The sequence below is a fragment of the Hypanus sabinus genome, unplaced genomic scaffold (assembly GCF_030144855.1).
Source record: "Hypanus sabinus isolate sHypSab1 unplaced genomic scaffold, sHypSab1.hap1 scaffold_298, whole genome shotgun sequence".
Lineage (NCBI taxonomy): Eukaryota > Metazoa > Chordata > Chondrichthyes > Myliobatiformes > Dasyatidae > Hypanus > Hypanus sabinus.
In genome coordinates this window covers 285,096-307,119 of record NW_026781133.1, presented here as the reverse complement: position 1 = coordinate 307,119, position 22,024 = coordinate 285,096, and the positions used below count along the sequence as shown (strand labels likewise).

The 22,024-nt window shown below is 43.9% G+C and overlaps 1 protein-coding gene across 1 annotated transcript; it reads right to left on the bottom strand.

Annotated features, from left to right (window-relative positions):
- Positions 1-6,463: 6,463 nt before the first annotated feature.
- On the bottom strand, positions 6,464-18,364 carry LOC132388328 (zinc finger protein 850-like). The gene is made up of 2 exons (XM_059960663.1): positions 18,311-18,364; positions 6,464-9,879 (listed from the first exon to the last, which is right to left on the bottom strand). The coding sequence occupies exon 2, from the start codon at positions 9,473-9,475 to the stop codon at positions 7,328-7,330; it is 2,148 nt and encodes a 715-aa protein (XP_059816646.1). The 5' UTR covers positions 9,476-9,879; positions 18,311-18,364; the 3' UTR covers positions 6,464-7,327.
- Positions 18,365-22,024: the final 3,660 nt, after the last annotated feature.

The following is a 22,024-nucleotide window of genomic DNA, read 5'->3' as shown; positions in this document are numbered from 1 at the left end:
CTATGACGTCAGTCACAGGCTGACAGCGCTGACTGTGGACTGAACCATCAGAGAGAGAGAGAGAGAGATCTGCAGACAGCCAGTCAGCCAGTCTAAAGAGAGAGAGAGAGAGACTGGAAAAGCTGATCGCTTCAGTTAGTCGCAGCTGAGGCTTGGAACTCTCCTATGCCCGCAAGAGTGTGTTGATCATCGGTACACGGAAACACAACGAATGTGTGTGGCTGTCACTTCGTATAATCCATAGGAGTGGGTTTTGGAATATCTTGTGTTAACCCTTGCCTGGGTATGTTGTGTGGTAACCCCTGGAAGACGGTATTCCTGTGACAGGTCACTTTCGCTGATAACTCGTATGTGGACGGATTCAGCGGATAAGAACTTCGACGGCGGTTGGTTGAAGTAACGGCCTTTTCTCTGCGTTTCACCCTGGATTACAAATATCTCTCTCCCATCATTTATTCCGTGGATTACTGAACTTTCCTACTTTACCATCTCAAGACTCTAAGCTTTGTTCCCTCAGTCTCGATAGTCTGGGAGATATATTTACACACATATACACATAACACTGTTAACTTCCCTTCATTTCGTTAAGTTACTATATTATAAGTCAATACTACTAAAGATATTGGTTTTAACATCAAAACCAGACTCCAGTGTGAACTCTAGTGCTGCTGGTTCGTTTCTAAAACGCCACAGTTCGTAACACAGTTTTATAGAACTAGTTAGACCACATCTGGAGTGTTTCACACAGTTCTGGTCGCCCCCATTCTCGGAAAGATGTCGGGGCTTTGGACAGGGCGCAGAAGAGGTTTACCAGGACACTGCCTGGATTAGAGGGCATGAGCTATAACGAGAGGCTGGACAAACTTGTGTTGTTTTCTCCAGAGCGGCGCAGGCTGGGGTGAGACTGGATGGACGTTTATAAGATTACGAGAGGAATAGATAGAGTGGATAGACGATATATTTTTCCTGGGGGTTGAAATGTCTAATACATTTAAGGTGAGAGGAGATGTGAGCGGCGTTTGCGTCTTTCCACAGAGTAGTGGGTAAACGGACATCTGTCTGGGGGTGAGAGACCAAAGCGGCCACGTGATCCCGTTTCCTGTTCACGTTTCTCTGCAGATCTGCAGCATCTGCGGGTCACTGCTCTACCTATACGTGGAGCTTCATCTTTCCCCGTTCAGACAAGGCAGTGAGATCCGGATCTGTCACGTCCTCTCGTTGTGGTGGACAATATGGTTTTTTTTCGGCAATATTTTCAGCATGTTTCATTCCACTGTTTTCACCTGCTGAAGTGCTGCCGATGTTTCTGGGTGTCTGACCCACTTATGTGAGAATTTAGCTTTTTATAATTATCTGAGCTTCTCATAAATGTGTGCAGTTCAGTTAAGCTTCACTCCACTACTTCCAAAGCAACAACCCAGTCAGTCAAATAGTTCCACACAATTAAAATAGTTTATTACATCTTTTTTTCATTTTGTACTATTTATATAATTTAACAATGTGATAGTTATATTCTTATATTAAATCACAATTGTTAAAATCTATGGTCAAAAATTAGGTTCTACTTCTGAACGAATTTCATGACATATGCCGGTGCTATTAAACTTGATTCTGATATTGATATGGGAGACCCACCACCAGTCACCTGATCTCACTTACAGCAGATCGTAATGAGAGATTAAAGCCTTTTCTATTTATTTGCGTTCAGTTTCCTTCTGTGGTTCCTGAGCTAAAGCTCAGTCTGTCTAATATTTGCACACAATTAAAATGGGGAATTTGTTTATTATCATCATGTACTGAACGACAGTGAAAATCTTCCCTGACGTACCATCCACACAGATCGATACATTACAACGGTACATCGAGCTGATATACGACAAAACAATAACTGTAACAAACATTATGGCTGCAGAGAAAGTGCAGTGCAGATAGACATATGGTGCAGGGTCACGTCGAGTTACATTGTGAGGTCGAGTCCATTTTATCATTCATTTGGCTTATAACTGCAGACAGGAAGCCGTCCTTGAGCCGGGTGGTTCGCTTTAAGGCTTTTGTATCTCTTCCCCGATGGGGGAGCGGGTTTGCAGGAAGAATGTACAGGTTATGAGGTTCTTTGTGTACATGCCCTGCTTTTCTGAGGGAGAGGAAGTGTACGGAGAGTCCATGGAGGGGAAGCTTGTTTCTCTGATGTTCTCTGCTCTCCAAAGTTCTCTGTGTGAAGTATCGACAAGAAGCTCAGAGACATCGGCCTTCACCCTGCCGTGTGTCGCTGGATCCTGGACTTCCTGTCAGATCGCCGGCAGGTGGTAAGAGTGGGCTCCATCTCCTGTCTCTCTGACCCTCAGGACACATACCCCACAGTGTTGTCTCTTTGGCCCTCTCCTTTACTCTCTGTGCACCCATGACTTGTGTTGCCACCCACACCTTCAACCTGCTAATGAAATTAGCTGACAGCACTACATTGATTGGCCTAATCTCAAATAATAACTTTCAATCGATCAAATGCCTCCCGACAAGGTTCGGTCCAAACATACTTTTCACTCTTCTTCAGGAGATTGGTCAGAGAAAGAGCGATAGCAGCAAAGTTCTTACGAAAATATCCATCCATTCCCAGAAACCTTCTAAGAGCCTTCTTATCAGTCAGAATAGGAACTTGAGAAATTGCCTGGACTTTTGCCCGAACAGGAGCCAACTTGCTTTGACCAACAACATAGCCAAGACAGGTCACAGTGGCACCCAAATTCACTCTTAGCCAAGTTAACTGTAAGGTTGTCCTGAGAAAGCCTGTCAAACGGCTTCTCTACTGCAGAGATATGCTTTTCCCAAGTGTCACTCCCTGTGGCTAAGTCATCAATATAGGCATCTGTGTGTTCTAACCCTGGAATTACAGAATCAATCATTCTCTGGAATGATCCTGGACCATTTTTCCTTCCAACAGAGAAAACATTGTGTTCATACAACCCAGAAGGTGTCACAAATGCAGAAATTTCTCTACCTCTGTCCGTCAATGGATCACACCAATACCCTTTCAACAGATCAATCTTTGTAAGAAATTTAGCTTTTCCAGACTTATTGATGCAATCATCCTCCCTAGGGATAGGAGAGGATTCTGTTTTTGTTACTGCATTTACCTTCCCATAATCAGTGCAAAATCTAACACCACCATCAGGTTAGGGCACAATAACGCAGGGTGAGCTCCAATCTGATGCCAAAGGACTAATAATACCATTTTCATCATATATTCAATTCCTTGCTCAGCCAATTTACACTTTTCGACGTTCATGCAATATGGGTGTTGTTTAATCGGTTTGGCTTGACCAATATCTACATCATGTACTGCGACTGTGGTTTGCTTGGGAACATCGTGAAATAAATCTTTAAACATCAGGATTACTTCCTTCAGCTGTTGTTGCTTTGGCTGCAGATGAGCCAACTTGTTATCAATGTTTTCTGGAACAACCGAGTTCATTAGCCTAACTGGGACCATGTTTGGCTTGTGAAAATTCTCAGACGAGTCGATTGTTTCATTCTCAATATGTTTTGACAACAACACTCCCAGACGGTGCCTGCTTGTCAAAATACGGCTTCATTATATTTATGTGTACCACCTGTGTTAGTTTACATTGGTCGGGTGTTTTAATAGCATTATTCAGATCATTAATTTGAGAGACTATTTCAAGCACCTTATCTCCCACCTGATATTTTCTTTCTCAAGCCCACTTATCAAACCAACACTTCATTTTGTTTTGAGAGATCTTTAAGTTTTGTCTCACTAGACTACAGACTTGGTGTAGTTTATTCTTGAACTTCTAAACAGAGTCTAACAAGTTAACATGTACATCCCCATCAATCCACTGTTCCTTTAACAAGGACAAGGTTCCCCTCACTATAAATTTTAAAAAGGGTTCACCGAATGCAGTTATAGGGCAGAGTGGGGCCACTGGGGTGACCTGATTCGGTTTACCCACAACTTGACAAGTGCGACAGCTTCTGCAAAAGGTCACAACATCTTTCCTCAAATTAGGCCAGTAGAATTATTACATAACTGTTTACAGTTTTATTCACTCCAAAATGTCGACCTAATGGCATACTGTGGGCCAAAGTTAAAATTTCAGCCATATAACTTTAGGAACTACAACTTGGTGAACAATTTCCCATTCCTCACTCGCTGGTATAGCAGGTGGCCTCCACTTCCTCATTGACACTTCATCATGAGATAATACCCTACTGGCACATTCTTAATCTCATCATCTGAGAGGGCTGTTTCTTTTAAAGCTTCAATCTCAGGGTCTCGGTTCTGTTCTGCTATAAACTCCTTCCTAGACAGGGATAAATCTTTCTCATCAGACTTACGACTGAATCCTGTTGAAACAATGAAGGCAGAAATTCCCTGACATCATAACCTGAATCCCGATTTTGGCTATCATGAGTATCAGAATCATGCTGCACAGATTCGTCTGCGTCGGCATACTTTTAGCCATACTTTGAGTTCCTGCGCAGGAAGGATAAATGTTAAAATCCATCTGTGGGTCGTCAGCAGTTGTCTTAGTTGTCAACAGCGCTGCAGGAACAATTTTAGGTCATTCCCTAACAGCAAACTAACATCTTCCAATGGTAAAATGGAATATAATCCGATTTTAACAGGTCCCAAAAGCAACCCTGACAGTAAATTTACCTTGTACAATGGCACAGAAACCATGCTACCCCCAATGCCTTTAATAAGATTTACCTCATCATTGTTCATCTCATCACCAAACTTTAGAACGCTGTCTAATATAAGTGACTGAGAATCCCCAGTAACTCGAAGAATTTTTGGTAATTGGGTTGACCCTTCCTTTACTAATACAAACCCATTTGACATAAAATGATCAAAAGCCTTCTTAATTCAGTCAGAGTTCTCAGTCCATAACTGAGCCTCAACAGAATGTTCAGAACCCTGTGGGTTTATAGGTGCGTCAACAAACTGAACACCGGCATTTGGGACTGGCTTCTTTTCATTTTTCTTATTCAGGATAGAACAATTAGCCATCACATGACCAGCTTTCTTACAATAGTAACAAGCAAGACCAGAATATTTCTCTTTCAACTGCTTCCCTTCATCCTTACTCTTGTCACTAGTCCCAGCTGTAATTTCTGGTTTACCCTGGTGATCTCTGGCACTCTTTTGGAAGCTCTTATTTGGGATAATCTTAACCTTATGAGTAAAAGCAAACTCATCTGCTATTCTATCAGACTCCTGCAAATTGGCAGTATCCTTTTCATCTAAATATGTCTTTATGTCGTCAGGAGCACACCTTTTGAATTCTTCAATTAAAACTAACTCTTTCAAGCTATTAAAATCATCATATACTTATCATCATCATCATATATGTGCACCAGCGATCAAAACACACAGACTTCTCATAAGCAAATTACATATGTCCGGTTCACAGATTTCCACAAATTTCAGAACTTTTGCCTGTATGATTCTGGGACCAACTCGTAAGCTTTGAGCACAGCCTGTTTCACTATGTCACAATCAGCTGCTTCATCAACTGTCAAAGCAGAATAGGCTTGCTAAGCCTCCCCCTTTGTAAGAGAACCAACCCTCTTTTGGCCACTTTAAATTCTAAGCAACCTTCTCAAAATGCTGTAAGTATTTATCAACCTCTTTCTGATCAAATGGAGGTACCAATTTAATTTCCTGACTAGCCTCAAACTTATCACCAGAGTCTAACGCTAGACCCCTTTGCTGAAACCACTGTATCTTTTCCAGCTCGAATAGCCTCTGTCTTTCTGCTTCCTCCTTCTGTTTTTCTGCCTCCTCTCTGATTTTCTGCCTCTCTAGCCTCAAATTGCCTCTGCCTTTCCGGAGCCTCCATCTTTAATTTTTCTAACTTGTACTGGAGCTCAAGCTCACTAGGTTTACTTCCAGGAAACACGTCCAACTCCTCCACTTTAAACACACCCTCAGATACATAATGTTCAGCTATTACCCTCTGCATCTGTTCCCTCCTCATTGTCAATTTCAACATAGCAAGTTTTAACCTTCTAGCAAGACTCAACAACTCAATCCGTCTGGCATCCTCTAATGCCTCAGAGGTTCCCACTTCCAAACAATAATCAGCATCCGCTGCTGATTTTCTACACACAAATATATCAAAAGGGACTTCCCCAATGAAATCGATAATTAATGACTACGCCCCCATAGCTGTTCATATCCCAGATGCAGGCCCCAATTTTGTTATGAATCGTAAAGCTTTAAAAAAGAATCAGCACCAATAGACTACACCTGGAACAACACACAAAAAATACTGGTGGAACACAGCAGGCCAGGCAGCATCTATAAGAAGAAGCATAGTCGACGTTTCAGGCCGAGACCCTTCATCAGGACTGCCTGAGACTGCCTGACAAAGGGCCTCGGCCTGAAACGTTGACAGTGCTTCTCCTTATAGATGCTCCCTGGCCTGCTGTGCTCCACCAGCATTTTGTGTGTGTTTGACTTCCAAGCATCTGCAGATTTCCTCGTGGAGACTACACCAGGAGTCTGTTTTTGATCTTAAAACTATCTTTATTAGAATCGACTTATAATGTAGTAACTTAAGCAAGATAAACAAAAGTTAACAGTGTTATGTGTATATATGTGTGTAAATATAAATCCAAAACTATTGAGCTTGGGGAGAACAAGGCTTGGAGTCTTGAGATGGTAAAGTATGAAAGTTCAGTTCAACCACAGAATAGGTGATGAGAGAGATATATGTAATCCAGGGTAAATGTCGAGAGAAGGCAATTATGTCGATTTCCACAGGTTCCATGGTGGTAAAACAAGAGAACAGTCACTGTAGATATTATCTGTCATCCTTCCAAATCCACATAATAATTATCACCCAAAGTGACTTGTCACAAGGCGTATCGTCTTCAAGTGAATTACCACACCACACCCAGGCAAGGGTTAACACATCGGTGGTCTTCACATGATACCCCAAATCAGATCCACTCCTATGGATCAAACGAGGTGACAACCACACATTCGATGTATGATGAATCGATAATTAACCCACACTTGCGGGCATAGGAAAATTCCAAACAGTGACCCTTGGCACCTATTTCCCTTGTATCGATCTTTCCATTTTTCCTCCTTCATCTCCGTCTGACTCTGAGTGTCTGTGTCCTCAGTTAAAACTAAACAAGCTGTGAGTGATGTAAACAAGCTGCAAGTCAGACTGATTAAACTTCCTAATCTCTCTCTCTTAAAATGACAGTCCACAGCAAACAAAACCTAGGGATTCATATCAACTGACTGGTGTGCCAGTAGTTGGAATGACTGAGTGAATCCTATCCCACATTCTCAGCAGGTAAATGGCTCCTCTCCAGTGTGAACTCGCTGATGTCTCTGTAGTGTGGAAGAGTGAGTGAATCTCTTCCCACATTCTGAGCAGGTGAATGGCCTCTCTCCAGTGTGAGCTCGCTGATGTTCCAGCAATCTGGATGAGTTATTGAATCTCTTCCCACAGACTAAGCAGATGAACGGCTTCTCCCCAGTGTGAACTCGCTGATGTTCCAGTAATCTGGATGACTCAGTGAATCTCTTCCCACAGACTAAGCAGATGAACGGCTTCTCCCCAGTGTGAACTGACTGGTGTCTCTGCAGGGAGCGTGAGTGACTGAACCTCTTCCCACATTCTGAGCAGGGGAATGGCTTCTCTCCAGTGTGAACTCGCTGATGACTCTGCAGGTCGGATGAGCGAGTGAATCTCTTCCCACATTCTGAGCAGAGGAACGGCTTCTCCCCAGTGTGAGCTCGCTGGTGTTTCTGTAGGGCGGATGAATGAGTGAATCTCTTCCCACATTCTGAGTAGATGAACGGCTTCTCCCCAGTGTGAGCTCGCTGGTGTTTCAGAAGGTTGGATGACAGAGTGAACCGTTTCCCACATTCTGTGCAATTGAACGGCTTTTCACCGGTGTGAACACTCTCATGTCTCTGTAGGTAGGATGACTCAGTGAATCCCTTCCCACATTCTGAGCAGATGAACGGCTTCTCCCCAGTGTGAGCTCGCTGGTGTCTCTGTAGGGCGGATGAATGAGTGAATCTCTTCCCACATTCTGAGCAGATGAACGGCTTCTCCCCAGTGTGAGCTCGCTGGTGACTCTGTAGGGCGGATGAATGAGTGAATCTCTTCCCACATTCTGAGCAGGTGAATGGCCTCTCTCCAGTGTGAACTCGCTGATGACTCCGTAGGTTGGATGACTGAGTGAATCCCTTCCCACATTCTGAACAGGTGAACGGCTTCACCCCAGTGTGAATTCGCTGATGACTCTGTAGGTGGGATGACACAGTGAATCTCTTCCCACAGTCTGAGCAGGTGAATGGCTTCTCCCCAGTGTGAACACGCTGGTGACTCCGCAGGTCGGATGACTGGGTGAATCCCTTCCCACAGACTGAGCAGTTGAACGGCTTCTCCCCCGTGTGAACTCGCTGATGTCTCTGTAGGCGGGATATCAGAGTGAATCCTTTCCCACAGTCTGAGCAGGTGAATGGCCTCTCCCCAGTGTGAACTGGCAGATGACTCTGTAGGTGGGATGACTGAGTGAATCTCTTCCCGCATTCTGAACAGGTGAACGGCTTCTCCCCAGTGTGAAGTCGCTGATGTTTCTGTAGGGTGGATAACTCACTGAATCCTTTCCCACATTCTGAGCAGGTGAACGGCTTCTCCCCAGTGTGAACTCGCTGATGTCTCAGTAGGCTGGATAACTCACTGAATCCTTTCCCACATTCTGAGCATGTGAATGGCTTCTCCCCAGTGTGAACTCGCTGATGTCTCAGTTGGCTGGATAAAGCACTGAATCCTTTCCCACATTCTGAGCAGGTGAATGGCTTCTCTCCAGTGTGAACTCGCTGATGTACCAGTAGGTTGGATAACTCACTGAATCCTTTACCACATTCTGAGCATGTGAATGGCTTCTCCCCAGTATGAACTCGCTGATGTCTCCTTAGGCTGGATGACCGACTGAATCCCTTCGCACAGACTGAGCAGGTGAATGGCTTCTCCCCAGAGTGAACTCGCTGATGTACCAGTAGGTTGGATAACTCACTGAATCCTTTCCCACATTCTGAGCAGGTGAATGGCTTCTCCCCAGTGTGAACTCGCTGATGTACCAGTAGGTTGGATGACCGAGTGAATCCCTTCGCACAGACTGAGCAGGTGAATGGCTTCTCCCCAGTGTGAGCTCGCTGATGTCTCTGTAGGGCGGATGAATGAGTGAATCTCTTCCCACAGACTGAGCAGGTGAAGCGCCTCTCTCCAGTGTGAACTCGCTGGGGACTCCGTAGGTTGGATGACTGAGTGAATCTCTTCTCACATTCTGAACAGGTGAACGGCCTCTCCCCAGTGTGAACTCGCTGGGGACTCCGTAGGTTGGATGACTGAGTGAATCCCTTCCCACAGACTGAACAGGTGAATGGCTTCTCCCCAGTGTGAACTCGCTGGTGAGCCATAAGGTCAAATGACTGAGTGAATCCTTTCCCAGAAATTCAGCAGATCACCAGCCTCTACCAGGTGTGGTGTGAACTGACTGGTGTGTCCACAGGTCCAACTGAATCCTTTCTCACACACAGAACAGATGAATGGCCTTGCCCAGTGTGAACTTGCTGATGCACCTTTAATTGTGATAACTGAGTGAATCTACTCCCACTGTCTGAGCAGGTGAACAGCCTTTCTCCTGTGTAAGATGACTGGCTTGCTATTTGGTCAAATGATCAATTGAATCCCTCTCCACAGTCTGAGCAGGAAGGATAGTCGATAGAATCCCTCGCTCCACTTCTTAAATATCCAGACAGAGTCAGCAAAACTGGCGTTTTCAGTTTGAGATCCCCACGACAAATTCCTTCTCGTTTTTAACCTGTGAAAAGATTTACAAAATCCATCAATGGGTTTAGGACAACATTTCAGATGAGATAACTTGAGTTGCCATGGTTTGACTTGGTATCACACGGTTACAGTGAAGTTCAACCCAAGTTGGACAGAGAAATCATCTTCTGACTGGGCACAGTGCTGGTATCTGGAAGACCATCAAACTCTCTGATGCTCTTCCTGTCTCTATAAGAATGGGGCATTTCTGCCATCTCCAATCTGTGACCTGGCTCAGTTTGACTCTCTCCATTGGTATTATTCCCCGTTCCTGCTGAGCTGCATGGGTGCCTGGCCCCACAGTAACTGAACCAGTCTCACGCAAATTGTCTTTGTGGATGTGCATCTGGGATTTTCTTTTATGTATTATTAACTTAAAGTGCTACAGCTTTAACACCATGTAAAAAAATTCCTGCTGAGATGACTGGTTGGTCCGCACAGCTGTTAAAAGGGGTTAGAGTGAATTTTTGTAATATTTCAGGTTCTTGTAGAAAAGTACAACACAGAAACAGGTCCTTTGGGCCATCTAGTCTTGTGCTGAACTATTTAAATTGCCCCTCCCACACCCCTACAATCCAGGTACCTACACGAACCTCCTAAATGTTGAAATCGAGCTCGCATGCACCACTTGTGCTGGCTGCTCATTCCAAACCTAGATGACCATCTGTGTGAAGAAGTTTCCCCTCATGTTCCCCTTAACATTTCACCTTTCACCCTTAACCCCTGGCCACTGGTTGAAGTCCCACCCAATCTCAGTGGAGAAAGCCAGCTTGCATTTACACTATCTGTGCCCCTCTACCACAATCAAATCTCCCCTCAATCTTCTACATTCCAGAGAATAAAGTCCTGACCTGTTCAATCTTTCCTTATAACCCAAGTCCTCCAAACTTGACAACAGCCTTGTGAATTTTCTCTGAAATCTTTGAATCTCTTTTAAATCTTTCCTGTAGGTAGGTGACCAAAACATCACACAATACTCCAAATTAGGCCTCTTTTACAAGTCAACATAATATCCATCTATTGTCAGTATTTGGTTCACGAAAGCCAATGGGCTAAAATCTTTCTTTCCGTCACTATCGAACTGTGATACCACTTTCAGTGAATTAAGGACTTGTATTCCCAGGTCCCTTGCTTCTACAACACTCCTCCGTGCCCGACCAGTCACTGTGAAAGACCTCCCTTGGTAGGTCAGACCAAAGTGCAACAGCTCACACTGGTCTGAATTAAATTCCATTTTCCATTTCTCAAACCATTTTCCCAGGGGGTCCAGATTGCACTGCAAGCCATGATAGTCTTCCTCGCTGTCCACTACACCACCAGTTTTGGTGGTCATAAATCTGCTAATCCAGTTAACCACACTATCATCCAGATTACTGATATAGATGACAAACCACAACAGATTCAGCACTGATCCCTGTGGCAACCACTAGTCACAGGCCTCCGGTCAGAGAGGCAACCATCTGCTACCACACTCTGGCTTCTCCCAAAGACAGTGTCTCATCCGATTTACTGTCTCATCTTTAATGCTGAGTGACTGAAACTTCTTGACCAACCTCCCATATGAGACTTTGTCAAGTGCCTTGCTAACGTCCATGTAGACAACATCCACTGCCTTGACTTCAACCACTTTCCTGATAACTTCCTCAAGAGACTCTGTAAGACTGGTTAGACATGACCTACCATGCAAAAAGCCATGCTGTCTATCCTTAATCAGTCCACATCTAGCCAAATACTTATATTTCCGGTTCCTGCACATAAGTTCCAGTAACTTCCCCACTATTCACTACTAGTCACCACTCCGTGGGTTTGGAGATTTCCCTTGAATTTCATAGAATGATAGAAATCTATAGCACATTACAGACCCTTTGGCCCACAGTGCTGTGCCGACTATGTAACTTACTCAAGAAGCTTCCTGGTGTTTCCCTAGCGCATAGTCCCCTATGTTTCTGAGCTCCATGTAACTATCTAAGAGAGTGTTAAAAGTCCCTGTTGTATCCACCTCGACAACCGCTGCTGGCAGTGCATTCGACACATCCAACACTCTCTACCCCTGACATCCCCTCCGCATATATTTCCAAGCACCTTAAAACTATGCCCCATCCTGTTAGCCATCTTAATGCTGGGGAAAAATCCTCTGGCTATCCACACACTCAATGCCCCTCATCATCTTATACACCTAAAAAAGGCTCTAAACATAAACAAGGAAATTAGACATTGCTCTGAGGATTTGTCAGAAGTAAACACAATTATGAGGGTATAGATAGGGTAAATGCAAGCAGCTTTTTCCACTGAGGTTGGGTGGGACGACAACCAGAGGTCATGGGTAAGTGGGGAAGGTGAAAATTTAATGGGAACATTTGGAAAAGTTCTTTGCTGAAATGGTCGTGAGAGTGCAGAATGAGATGTCAGCACTAGTGGAGAATATGAGCTCGATTTCACCATTAAGAGAAGTTTGACAGGTACCTGGATGGTAGGGGTACGGAGGGTGATGATCCCGGTGCAGGTAGTTGCATTAGAGAGATTAAATGTTTTTGGCATTGACTAGATGGGCCAAATAGCCTGTTTCTGTACTGAACTTCTCCATGTTTCTGTGACAGAGAAGCTGGCCAAACTTGTTTGGAAGGGAAAAGGTAGGAGTGACAATGGAGCAGCAATGGCTGGAGTTTCTGGGAGCAATTCGAGAGCTGAGTAATCGATACATCCCAAAGACGTGGAAGCATTGGAATGACAGCAGGGCACAACCGTGGATTAAATGAGAAACCAAAACCAACATAAAAGCAGAGGAGAGGGCAAACAAAAGAGCAAAAGACCATTAGGAAGCTTTTAGAATCCAAAAGAAGACAACTAAAGGAAAGTCAGATGAGTTCAGGAGTGGAATTATGAAATGGTTGTCATTAATGAGTTTTGGTTGCACCCAACAGTCCACGGCATTTAGAGGAACGAGATATCCAGGGCCTCAATATCTCTTGAAAACCAAGATTCCCTGCACTAGTTACCATTCAACTTTTATTTTGTCAGACACATACAAACTCTACACCCTTAAAATTTCACTTCTGAAGAACTCCCACTTACCAAGTTCTCCTTTGCTAAAAAACATCCTGTCCCAATCCACACTTGTCAAATCCTTGCAAATATCATAAAAATTGGCCTTTCTCCAATTTAGAATCTCAAGAGAGGTCCAGGCCTCTGCTTTTCTGTATTTACTTGGAATCTCATGATCAGTAGATACAAAGTGTTCCCATACACTAATTTCTGTCACTCGCCCTAGATCACTTCCCAATAGCTTATTGCACACTTCTACATCAGGAATTTTACATACTGATTAAGGTAGATTTGATAAGGTCTACCCCATCTAGTCTTTTTACAGCCTAGGATTCCAGTCAATAAATGGAAAGTTAAAATCACTCACTTTATCAACCTTTGTTTCTTGGCATAGTCCGCAATCTCTCTACAGATTTGTTCCTTGAAATCCCTCAGACTGTTGAGCGCAAGCAAGTCCAAGTAATGGCTACAATATCATAATTTCATGTCCTGAGGTCTGAATGACATCTGTTTGCTGTCAAAAAAACAACCTTGCCCTCAATGTCACTGAAACAAAGTAGCTGGCTGCAGACTACAGGAGAAATGGAGACAGGCTGACCCAGGATCTGGGGTTGAGAGGGTGAACAGCTTTAAGTTCCCTGGCACACACAACACCGAGGATCTCACCTGGTCTGTACATACTGGCTGTGTGGTGAAAAAGGCACAACAGCACCACTTTCACCGCAGGCGGTTCAGGAAGTGTGGGATGGGGCCCCAAATACTAACAACTTTCCACAGGGGCACAATTGAGAGCATCCTGACTGGCTGCATCACTGCCTGGTATGGGTGCTGTACTTCACTCAGTTGCAGGACCCTGCAGAGAGTGGTGCGGACAGCCCAGCGCATATGTAGATGTGAACTTCTCACTATTCAGCACATTGACAAAAACAGGTGTGTAAAAAGGACCACTGTGTAAAAAGGATCATTGGGGACCAGAGCCACCCCAACCACAAACTGTTACAGCTGCTACCATCTGGGAAATGGTACCACAGCCTGAAAGCCAGAACCAACAGATTGTGGGACAGCTTCTTCCACCAGGCCCTCTGATTGATTAATTCATGCTGATACAATTGTACTTTTATTTATCCTGACTGTCCTGTTGTACATACTATTTATTATAAACTATTAAAAAATTTAACATTGCACATTTAGACAGAGACATAACATAAAGATTTCTACAACTCATGTATGAAGAATGTAAGTAATAAAGTCAATTCGATTCAATTCACCCTCTCCACTCTCTGTTCTGTCATTCTGGCTCCGATCCTCCCTGCAACTTTAGTTTAACCACCCACCCCACAGGGGAGCACCAGCAAGCCTTGCCACTAGGATACTCATCCCTTTCTAGTTCTGTTCCACTAACTAACAAATCCCCTATCACCCCTTTGACTTTCCTCTGCCAGGTAATTCCCCCCAACAGTTTCTAAAGTGTCCACCTGTTGTTGTGTGGGATAGCAACAAGAGTACTCGGCGATGGCTATTTAACATTCTCCTTCCTGACTCTCACCCAGTTTCCTGTGTCCTGCACCCTGGGTACAACTCACCTCTCTGCTCGTCATACCTATCACACCCTCTGACGCTTGGATGATGCGGAATTCATCCATTTCCAGCTCCAACTCCTTAAAGTGCAGCTGGATATACGTGAGGACGTCAGGGACACTGGAGGTCTCCCCGCCTTCCCACCAATATCCCCTCTAATTTGTAATGACCAGTGTGTGCAAAAACCTTGTACTGTACAATTTTTACCCAGTGACAACAACATGTGCAAACTGAATTTTATATAGAGAGGTTTTCATTTCAACAGCGAGCAAATCACTGTCAGTAAGAACTTTAATCTCCTCTGGTTGAGTCTTGATCGAGTTCATCTGCACTCTCACACAACCTATGTAACAGGTTAATGAAGGATTTACTCGCCACAGCTTTTGCAAACCACCTATTTGTGATTTTCTTGCTAAATGATGCTTTCAATTTCAGATTTCCAAATATCACTCCACTTCTTCCCACTTGAAAATTCTACAGCAACAATACAGACGGTATTGTACATAAGTATTTCCCCTCAAGTCTCACCCAGGTGACTGACAGTGGAGAACTCAGTGATGGTAATGCCAAGGAATACTGCCTTTAAGGACAGTAGTCCATCTCCCTGGAGTCTGGCACATTTCTGATGTGAAAGCTACTTGTTGCCCGGGGCAAAGGTGTTTGATATCATTACGTAGCCAGACAGAATTGGTGGAAGCGTGTTCTCACTGGTAGAAAAATGCAGACCGAGAGGAGGTAGAACAAGCAACAGACACAAAATGCTGGAGGAACTCAGCAGGCCAGGCAGCATCTATGGAAAAGAGTACTAATGCTGAATTCCTCCAGCAATTTGTGTGTGTAGCTTGGATTTCCAGCACCTGCAGATTTCCTCTTTGTGATTGGAGGTAGATCAAAGATGATTTTCTCAACTGGTGATGTAAAAGATTTTAGAGCCATAGAATAGAACACTACAGCACAGTACAGGCCCTTCAGCCCTCCATGTTGTGCCAACCCATATAAACCTTAAAAAAAAGAACTAAACCCACACTACCCCGTAACCCTCCATTTTTCTTTCATCCATGTGCCTGTCCAAGAGGCTGTTAAATACCCCTAATGTTTTAGCCTCCACCATCACCCCTGGCAAGTCATTCCAGTCACTCACAACCCTCTGTGTAAAAAAAAACTTACCCCTGATGTCTCCCCTGAACTTCCCTCCCTTAATTTTATACATATGCCCTCTGGTGTTTGCTGTTGGTGCCCTGGGAAACGGGTACTGACTATCCACCCTGTCTATGCCTCTCGTAATCTTTTAGCCCTCAATCAAGTTCTAGACCTTTCATATTATTTCACATTTCATAAAGATTGAAACAGAATAGGCTGAAACACACTGTTCAAAAGTGCTGGCGTTCAATCCACTTGGTGCATTGACTCATTACATTTTTTGGGTGTTTGTTTGTCAGAAACACATCCAACAGATTTCCCATCAGAAGTGCAGAAAAATTCTGGACCTGATTTCAAATGAACCACTGAGCACTCTGAAAAAAAGGTGCGGCAGAGGCCGATTTCTCCCTTGTGCTTTTATTTTCAGTGTGAACTATGTAACATTGATGGTGATTAATGATCATTACTTTCAGGCGACAGCCCTCCAAACATGTGACGAACCACAGTAAAACTTAGTGAACCTGCCATGGTTGGGTCTTGGGTGTCGGACCAGCAGATTTTCTGTATTATTAGATGTTCTCATATTAATATATCATACCTCACTTCCAAATCACTGTTTTTAGACATCACATTACAGAATGATGTGTTCCACATAACCTCCAAGTTTAAAAGAAGCTCAGAAAATAAGGTCAAAGTAAGTTTCAAAGGCATCTGGGAAACAGAAACGTGCGAGTTTAAAGGGAGCAGAGATACCTGACTGACCTGCTTGAGGTGTTGAGCTACCTAAAATGCATTCTTGAACGTATAGTGTAGATTTAAAGCATTAATTGGATTTAAATTATTTCATTAAATTAACATTATCTTGGATCTCTTAATCCTAATTCACAAGTTTAACGTAGGATTAACCCTTCTGCATTTGGATAACTACAATCTTTGTTCTTTTCTTTTGAAAAATGCAGTCACATGATAACACTATTCAAACTTCAGACCAAAAGTCTTTTTTTTCCCCACTTCTATTTTTTCCCAGGAAAAAAATACTATAAACTTTTTGCTATTTAAAATTGGTAACATTTGTCAATTCATGCTGTTGTTTAAAATTAAATTGCTTAACTCCCTGAAGCAAACTTGTAAGTTCACGAGCTAATAAAGAATTGAACAAAGAGGATTGTATATTTTACACACAAAGCAGCATAATGTCAATGCTCCTACATCATAAATTGGGAGACGAATGTACACATCCCAACCTTATTAGGTATTTGTACTCAATTTTTCCCACAGATGGTGAACTGCTAATCTTGGCTGGTTCATCAGGCATAGCATGGAGTAGATTTGAAGGGAGGTGGGGTGGTTTGTGTATTTGCGGCAGTGCTGGGAGGAAAAATCAGCATGAATGATGAATGTCTTTAATGTCCCTTCCTATAAAATACTCTACAAATGTTTCACACTTATTTGACCTTGAGCTTTTTTTTTCAAACATTAATACACTTTAGTCAGGATTACTTAGAATTTCAACATCTCTTTTCCAGCGAAAATAATAAGTGGGAAGGGGTATAATTTAAAGATCCTATATATTCAATTTAATCTACCCCATTCTAATGAGATGTTTATTCAGTTATTCATGCTATTGACAAGGCTCCGAATAAACCAAATGAGGACCAATAGGTGTGGTCCATTCTTACAACCAGTTCAATGGCATAATTTTAAACTCACTTCTCCACGTCTTCACATTTAGGAGCAGAATCACAAGAAGAGGTGGCAAATGACCAGGGAAAGCTTCACACAGAATCACAGAACAATTTTATAAAATTATTGTTGGCATGAAAGGAGATCATCAACCAGAACTATCCTCTCAATTCCAATCCTTTTCTCTTGCTCTGCATCACTCAAAAATTCCCTCTCATTTCCTTTCCAATTCTATTTGAAAGTACCATCTTAGTCTTTGACAGTACTGTCCTGTGGATATCCAATAACTGTGCTCTGGAAGTCCAATCCACAGTAGAATATTTGCTAATCTACAATGCTAGCAATGCACCTCACCATACTTTATGTCCAGTAATTTAACCAAGATTCCGATTTTCTAATCACAGAAAAGACTAAGTATTGATTTAAAACAAAGGCTAAGGTTTAAACTTTCATCTTATGCTGGATCATCTAATGTTATACTGCTTTTCCATATATATAATATAGATAGATGGATAGATAGATAGCTAGATAGATAGATAAATAAATAAATAAATAAATAAGGAATGACAGATAAGGTTGTGGCCTAAGGTAGAAGGAGTCAATTTTAGAAAATCTAGCACATCTATTTTTCAACATAGTCCACTCCTACATTTACACACTTAGTCCAGCGGTCGTGTAACATACGAATCTTGGACCTCCAGAGAGTGTCCACAGATGGGTGATGTAAAAGATTTTGTTCCCTTTCTCCGAGTTCCTAATCCTTGCATTTAGATAGCTGGAGCTCAGCTCTGTCTGAGAGATCCATCGGTTCCCATTCCCTCATCAGCCGGGAGCTCCCCGGGGCCCGTGTACGGATCGTGGGGCTGATAGAGAGGGAAGAGAACAGGACTGTCCCGGGGTTGCGGGCCACGGTGTCCGAAATTCAGAGGAATTATCCCGAAGTCGGTGTTTACGAAAAAAACACGGAGAATCGCTCTTACCTGCAACCGACATTTTCAAGGCCTCGTGTGCTGCGCGCATGCGTGATACTCGGGGACGTCGTCAGCCTGACGCCTGCGCAGTTCATCAGCGCTTCAGTGCCTGATAAGAATTATTCTGGCAGGGCCTTTTGGGTAATACCGGTGCCATTAAACAGTTCTTGAAGCACCGATTCAATGTCCATATCTCATTTTTTTTTCGGGTATATAGAAAAAATCTGAAGCTTTTTTAACGCAGGAAGCGGCTCACATAAACAATGTATTCAATATCCACGTGTATCTAATGCCAATGTAAAATGTGGATATAAAACACAAGAGATTCTGCAGTGGCTGGACATACAGAGACGCGCACACACACAAAATGCTGGAGGAGCTCTGCAGTTCAGGTAGTAACTAAGCAGTGGAGTCCACAGTCTAGGCATGCTGAAGAGGCTCGGTCTAAAAGTTGTTTATTTATTCCTCTCCACAATTGCTGCCTAATCTTTTGATTTCCACCAGTATTTTGCAGAAACTAACAATCTTTTTTCCAAATTTTTCTGATTTTCCTTTTGTAGCCATATCCTGTTGGTCTGTTTCTTCCCTCTCCTCTTCCTCGTAAACTCCAGACCCATTCTCTCTCTGGAGCCGCAAAGCCTGACTCAGGCTGGCAACTCTTTGGTTTCCGACTCTGCACCATCGAAGATTCACTCGCTAGTCTGCTGTCAGACTTTAGAGGTGCATTGTGTTACGAGACCACAGGTTCGTTTACTGTGAGCGTCGCTTTAAGTGCCTGAGTGAGGCGGGTCTGTGACGTCACACAGGCGCTGCAGCAGAGACAGAGAGACAGAGGGGGGAGGAGAGGGAGGGGAGAGAGAGAGATAGAGGGAGAAGAAGAGAGGAAGAGTGAGAGAGACTTCAGCTTGTCACTGCTATGCCCAAAAGATTGGGTTGATCATCGGCATGCAGTGCACAACGGATGTGTGACTGTCACTTCGTATCATCCAGATGTGTGGATTTCCCTTACCAGGAATCCGGGTGTTCTGTGGTAACCACTTGAAGACGATATTCCTGTCACTGTCACCTGTTGATATTTCTAAGTGGATTTCGGAACTAATCCCCGGATACGATCTTCGGCGACTGTTATTTCGTTTATCCAGCGTGGAATGTGTGTGGAATTCTTCGTAATTGCCTTCTCTCTACATCTTCGTGTGGATTTACAAATCTCTCCTCTCACTCACTTATTCCGTGGATTACTGAACTTTTCCACTTTACCATCTGAAGACTTTAAGCATTGTTTCCCAATAGTTTGGAATACGTACAACACCGTTAATTGCTGTTTATTTCGTTCAATCTTTTGGAGTAGATACTAATGAAGAGAGTGGTTTTAACATCGAAACCAGACTCCTATAGTGATCTATTGCTGCTGGTACGTAAAAATTGCAACAACCCAGCTGTGAGTCAAAGTCCTTTAAAATAGGTGAAAATGACACAAAACATTGAAAAGAGCGGAGAAGAAGGAGTTTAACCAACTTCGTCCGGAGCCCTGAACAACGTCACAACCACAGTGAGCTCATCATCTTGTTCAACCCGGAGAAAATCATGTAGGAAATTCATGCAGGTGTATAAGATGATGAGAGGCATTGGTCGTGTGGATAGCCAGAGGCTTTTTCCCAGGGCAGAAACGGCTAACACGAGGGGGAATAGGTTTAAGCTGCTTGGAAGTAGGTACAGAGGAGATGTCAGAGCTAAGGTTTTAAAGCAAAGAGTGGTGTTTGTGTGGAATGCATTGCCAGCGATGGTGGCAGAAGCGAATACAATAGAGTATTTTAAGAGTCCTATGATAGGTACACGGAGCTTAGGAAAATAGGTGGCTATGCGGTAGGGTAATTTTAAAGCAGTTTCTAGTGTAAGTTACATGGTCGGCGCAACATTGTGGGCCAAAGCGTCTGTAATGTGTTGTAGATTTCTATGATTCTCTGAAATTCAAGAGAAATCTCCTATTCCACGGAGCGGTGACTAGTTGTAACCTGTCATCACAGGGAGAGTGAGAGGGAGAACGGCAGGGGTAGATTTTAATATACTGATATGGAACAGAAACATGGGCAGGGACCAGATGGACAGAGTGGCCACTCTAGTGTACATTGTGAGTGTGTTAGAGACGATAAGAACCTGAGACACGGGATTTGATACAGAGCTGATTTATCTTTCACAGCTCCACAATATTAAACACCAGTCTAGTTTAAGTCTAACATCAGCAGAACAGACTCCTCCAATGCTCAGTGACCAGGGTTCAGTCCTGGGTGCGATGAGCAGCCGCAAGAACTGCAGAATCTGACAGTAACAGTCCCTCATGAACCTGCAGCAGCCTTCAGTCACCGAGATGGTTAAACATTTAACACGGAGCTGATTTGAACTTCCTCCCTGATGTGAAGTTGCTGGTGTTGCCGCAGCTGGGATGATTGAGTGAAACTCTTTGCTCACTCCAGACAGAAATGTGGCCTCTATTTATTGTAAACACACCGGAGCATCACAAGGTGGGTTCACTGAATGAGTCTCTTCGCACACACGGAGCAGGTGAACGGCCGCTTCCCAGTGCGAAGCTGTCGGTGAATCTGCGATGGCCGACTGAATCCCTTCCAAAATGAGATCCAGGGAATGACGTCACAGTGCTCTGAACGTCATGGCGATGTATCCAATCAGATCACGTACATGGACACGTGTTCGGGCTCTCCTTGTCGCGAGTGGGGCGCTGTCTTCTCCAGCATCTCCGCCTCTACATTCAAGGATCGGCGGCATTCAAGCGCTGGTGAACTGACAGATACAGCGGAACTAACGAGCTGTTGTGTTTGTGAGTCCCAGCATGAAAGTCGTTCAGAGAGAAAAATCAAACTCCCACCCCAACCCCAGCTTAAAAAAAGAACGGCATCCCGATCATCAATCTACAAACCCCACCGCTCTGGAGAAAAGGGAACAATAACATCGAGCCCCCCCCCCCCCCCCAAAGGAAACAACCCTACCCCGCACAACAGCGGAGGAGCCGGTGTCACCAGGGTAGCTGAAATCTGGAACTCACTGCCCGAGGTGGTGGTGGAGGCAGGTCCCTTCACAACATTTACGAAGAGGATGAGCATTGAAACTGCCGAGATACAGTCGGCTGTGAACCAAGTGCTGATGAATGGGACCCGTGTGGACAGTGAGTGGATGGTCAGAACAGGTATGGCCGGCCAGAGGCCTGTTCCCGTGCTGTGTGATCCACCAATCCGGACATGCTAAATTAACGATGGTGGCACCGCAAGGCATTGATTTCAAAACTCCACACCCCTCTCCAAACTGAAATAAACCAGACTGCACCCCTTTCTCACCTCTGGGAATATCTGTTTCTGTCAAAGTAGCATAGATTGGTCACTTCTGCTAAACAACTGGCAACTGATGAAGTTCCTGTGTCTTCTTGCATTAATGTTGCTTCCTTACAGCAAAACTAACCCTCTCACTGTGTCAGAATCAGTGATTAAATCAGACCCCAAACACTGTGCTTTCATCCCTGCACGTTATAACTGGAACCATCTCACTGAAGTCTGATGGAGACATAGGATCATCTCCTCTGCTTCTGACGTTTCAAATACCTTCTGAATGGTTTTCTGATTCAGTCTGAAGGTTATGGTACATTCAGCTCGTCATCAGACCTGAAAAATCATGTCTTCCCGCAGCTGGTTCCACCTGTTGGTGTGTCCTCTTTCG